Genomic DNA, 4,881 nt, shown 5'->3' with positions numbered 1-4,881 from the left:
CCCCCCCCCCCCCAAACAGGCTTTTGCAAAACACTAGAGCTTTTTGAGCTACAATGATATACAACTTCCCTCAGCACATTGTGACTGGTGAACATCAGACTGCAATAGTAGCAGGCACTGAAAATCACAGCTTCACTGAGAGGGAGCGTAGGATCTTATTCTAAGGTATCTAAGACTATCAACCTTATATACCAATGCATATTTGTGTAGTCTTGATGTACATTAATTCAAGCTTTACCTGATTGATGTTTTGAGCTTTAAGCCGTCCAACAACGAGATGTTCCAAAATCATTTTCTTCTTAGTCATCTGCATCATTCTTTCTTCAATTGTTCCTCTTGTTATGAGTCGGAAGATCATCACCTGCAACAGACAAGTATCAGCTATCAATTCATCTATAGGCCAAGAATTCAATAAGCAAATATTCAATAAGCAAATTCAGACCATCTCCATTTTGGCATGGAAATGAGGGCTAAAGGGCTTATTAATCATTTGGGTGTGAGGTGGGATTTCGGGGAGCAAGACATAACCTTATTTGTTTGTCCAAGCCGATGAGCTCTGGCCATTGCTTGTAGGTCAGCATGGGGATTCCAATCACTGCAATTAACATCCAAGTAAGAGATCAGCTAGTAATCAGAGGCATCAGGAAATTAAAGTGGCAGGAATGTGTTCCTCCACGAACTCTTCTGTTTCAGGGAGAATTCCTGAAATGGACTAGAAACAATTGTTCATACTGTTTTAGCTTCGTGCAGATCCTTTTTAAAAAAATTGGTAAATTGTATTCCTTCAGCATTAAGGCTATGCTGGCCACCTCCAAATAGTTTACAAAAAAGAAAAGAGAGATACTTACAATAAGCCTATAAAATTCAATAATTGGATTTCCTCTTCTATACTCTGTTCTTTACACCAAAAACCTAGTGAGGTAATTACTTTCCACTTAATCTTCAAAATAGAGGATTCTTTTCCTTCAAATATCCTCTGGTTCCTCTCCTTCCAAATGGTCCACCAGATGCAGGCTGGGACTGTCCTCCACAATATTTTTTGGCTTTTGCTTCCTCCTCTTCTGATCCAACAGCTAAGCAAGTCTGCAGTATGTTCAGGCATGATCCAATTGATTCCAGCTATGGCAATGAACATAGCCCAAATTTGTGTCGTTACTTTGCAATGCATGAAAAGGTATTTGTTGGTTTCTAGTGCCTCCTTGCAGAGGAGGCATCTAGATGCTATGATGAACTCCCTTTTTTGCAGTGCCTCATGTGTCAAGCATGCTTTCCTAGCTACTAGCCAAGTGAAGCATTTGACTTTATTAGGAGCCACACTTTTCCATATAGTATTCCAAGGTCCAGTTGACCTGCCTCCAGCAACACTCAGTTCCCTTTTGTATACTCTGTTAACAGTGAGTATTCCATCATTGTGGTGCCTCCAAATGAGTTTGTCTGAATCTGTATTAATGCCCGGGAAGTTTCCTATTAGTTTTAGAAAATCTACTACCATGGTATTTCCCAATCATTTAGGGGCTTCTGAAAGTGAGGTTCCACCCTTGAGGGAACACATTTCTTGTATACTGCATCCAATATTCAAGCTTATTGAGAATAGTCTAGGAAAAATGGATTGAAGTGTGCCATGATCACTCCAGTCCTCTTTCCAAAAAAGTACTTGTCTCCCCTACCAACTCTAACTTTGGTGTTTAGCTTGAGAGTCGTCCATAGATTCCTGATAGATTTCCAAACCCCAACCCAATATGTATTAAGTCACTTTATTAGTGCACCATTTCCCGTCCGGACCATACTCATGAAGGATAATCTCCTTCCACAAGGACTGATTTTCTTGAGTAATCTCAATGGCCATTTGGTAAGTAAACTCTTATTATGAAGCTTTAAGTTCCTCACTCCCAGACCTCCAAAACTCTTGCTTTGCTGAACTGCGCTCCATTTTACCAGTTTGAAACTTTTCTCAATCTTGCTTCCTTGACATAAGAAATCTCTTCTCAACTTGTCTAAGATTTTCAGCACCTCAGCAGGGATGGGGAATAAAGACATTACATATGTTCGCAGAGAATCAAGGACTGCATTGATCAAAACAACTCTACCTCCCAAGGAAAGGTATTGTGATTTCCAAAGAGCTAGTCTTTTTTCGGTTTTCTCTATTATTCCATCCCATATATTTAAAGCTTTATGATTAGCACCCAATGGCATACCCAAATAAATTGTGGGCAACTCCTCTATCCTGCACCTCAAAATACCTGCCAGAGATTGAATTTGTTGCACCTCTTTCACTGGAAAAATATTGTTTTTCCTCCAGTAAATCTTCAACCCAGAGCAAGCTTCAAAGATCACCAGTATCACCCTTAGGTAGCATATTTGTTCTTGTTCAGCTTCGCAGAAAATCAGTGTCATCAGCATATAATAAGTGAGTCACCTCCATGATTTCATTGTTCCTGTTCTTAATGCTAAAGCCTTTTATCCAGTTGTTCGTTGCAGCCCTTCTCATCAGACTGCCTAGCCCTTCCGTAGCTATGATAAACAAGAAAGGTGACAAGGGGTCCCCTTGTCTCAGACCCCTTTCAGCTGGAAAAAAACCTGCAGGATCTCCATTTATTAGAATGGAGAACCTGGTAGTTTTGATACAGAATTCTATCCACTTAATCCACCTTCTTCCGAATCCCATTTGCCTGAGAATGTTCAACAATAAACTCCAGTTCAGGTGATCAAAGGCCTTTGCAATATCTAACTTGCACATAACTCCAGGCACATCTCCTCTAATCCTGCTGTCAATGCATTCACTAGCAATAAGAGCAGCCTCCATTATTTCTCTCCCTTTAATGAAAGCCATCTGGTGGTTGTTTACAACTCTGCTTATTGCCTTCTTTAGTCTCTCAGCCAACACCTTTGCTATGATTTTGTAGACCCCGGAGATTAAACTAATGGGTCTGAAATCTCTTAGACCATTCGCTCCAACCTTTTTAGGAATCAATGCTACAAAGGTGGCATTGAAGCTCTTCTCAAACTTGTAGTGAGAGTGAAATCTGTGGAACGTCTGCATAGTTCTTCCTTTATTGTTTCCCAAAAAGCTTGAAAGAAGGCCATGATATAGCCATCTGGTCCAGGTGCTTTTTCTGCAGCACACATCTTTATCCCTGCCAGTACCTCTTCTTCCTCAAAAACTCTCTCAAGATTGTTTCTTTCTTCTGCTGAAATGCTTTGTACTTCATAAAGATTCAAAAAAGGTCTCCAATTTTCTGATTCTTTGTAGAGATCTTGATAGAAATCCACAATGGAGCCCTTGATAGCCACAGGATCACTAGATAGTTCTCCATTGATCAACAAGGAATCTGTAGTGTTGAATCTTTTATGTGCAGTGGCCATTCTGTGAAAAAACTTAGTGTTTTATCACCACATTTGATCCATTGGACTCTGGATCTCTGCCTCCAAAATATTTCTTCATTCCTGGCTACTTCGTCATATTCCATGGCTAAATGAGCCTTTATCAACTGTTCATCATCATTTAAAGGTCTGCTTTCTTGCAAGGTCTCCAAGCTCCCTATTTGATCTAGGATGTGGTTTTTTCTTGCCTTCCAGTTCACCTTGTGCTCTTTGCTCCATTCTTTGAGTTTCGCCTTTAACATGCTTAATTTTGTTGCTAGAATATAGTCAGGGGTACCAGATATGATAAAGGAATGCCACCATTCTTGAACTTTTTCTTTGAAAGCTTCCACATTAAGCCACCACTTTTCGAATATAAAGTAAGACTTCTTGAAATTACCATCTCCACAAGTCAAAAGAATGGGGTTGTGGTCGGACCCCAGGCTAGGAAGAGAACTTTGCCTAATTTGAGTGAACATTTCATCCCAAGGAAAAGAATGCAAAAACCTGTCTGTTCTAGAAGCATTCCTGTAATTTTCCCCTCCTCTCCAAGTATAGGATCCCCCGAAAAGAGGAGGGTCTATGAGTTCCAGCTCATTAATACAGCTGGTAAAATCAGACATTGCTCCAGATAGGTTAACACAATTAGTTTTCTCAGTAGGAAATCTCTTATTGTGTTGAAATCTCCACAAACCACCCACGGCCCTTCACACAAACTCCTCATTGCTCCTAGTTCTTCCCATAAATCTCTTGTTTCAATCCTATCACAATATGCGTAGACACCTGTGACAAACGGCAAACCAGTCTAAGTCTTGATTAATCCCACACAGTTTGCAAGTAATCATCTGGCTGCCACTCTCTACTTCCTCCCCCCTCCAAACCCTTCCCACGTGATAATGATTCCTCCCTTGGTCCCGAGAGCTTCCATCCATACTCCCCCCCATCCATCTATTCCCACCCAATTGTTGAATATAGCTTCCCACTGTCCCTTTTAGTATCGTCTCAACCAAGACTATAATGTCTGCTCCCTCCTGTTGGATTCTGCTCCTAACTAGATTTCTTTTCTCCTCCCTATTTAACCCCCTAACATTCCATGCTAGAATTTTCAGCTTTATAACAACTGAATGGCTTGTTTCCTCCCTCTGCGTCGTGAGTCGCTCCTTGATTCCGCATCCTTAAATTTTATATCAAAGAAAAGGTTTTTGAGCTCTTTTGGGACCATCTGCTTGTTGTGATTTTTTGTTGAGAGTTCAATTGTTGGAGCTTCCTTCTCTCTCCTTTGATCAATTTTGAGGAACAATGTTGTGGCCTCTTTCTATACACCCATCGGAAGCAATCCCAAATTCTTGACTTAACCTGAGGATATTTTTTTGAACCCACAAGTTCGCTTTTTCCCCTGCTGATTTGCTACACCCAGAGGCATCAGAACAAATTGGAGTAGGATCCCCCAGGAGAGTTATTTGCTTCATTGTGCCTTGGTCTTCTACCTCTTCTTCGCTGCCTTCTCCCCCCCCCCCCCCC

At 41.0% G+C, this 4,881-nt stretch overlaps 1 protein-coding gene across 2 annotated transcripts in view; it reads right to left on the bottom strand.

Annotated features, from left to right (window-relative positions):
* Nucleotides 1-4,881, bottom strand: part of LOC107028501 (CHD3-type chromatin-remodeling factor PICKLE-like) — a 56,780-nt gene that overhangs the window by 25,806 nt on the left and 26,093 nt on the right. For both annotated transcript variants that reach the window (XM_015229584.2, XM_027919360.1), the window contains 2 exons: nt 529-595; nt 239-361 (listed from right to left, as the gene is read on the bottom strand). In XM_015229584.2, the coding sequence (XP_015085070.1) occupies nt 239-361; nt 529-595 (190 nt within the window). The remainder of the gene's footprint in view (nt 1-238; nt 362-528; nt 596-4,881) is intronic.

The sequence above is a fragment of the Solanum pennellii genome, chromosome 8, assembly GCF_001406875.1.
Source record: "Solanum pennellii chromosome 8, SPENNV200".
Classification (NCBI taxonomy): domain Eukaryota; kingdom Viridiplantae; phylum Streptophyta; class Magnoliopsida; order Solanales; family Solanaceae; genus Solanum; species Solanum pennellii.
Note: the sequence above shows the minus strand (reverse complement) of the source record. Positions and strands in the feature narration are given on the sequence as shown.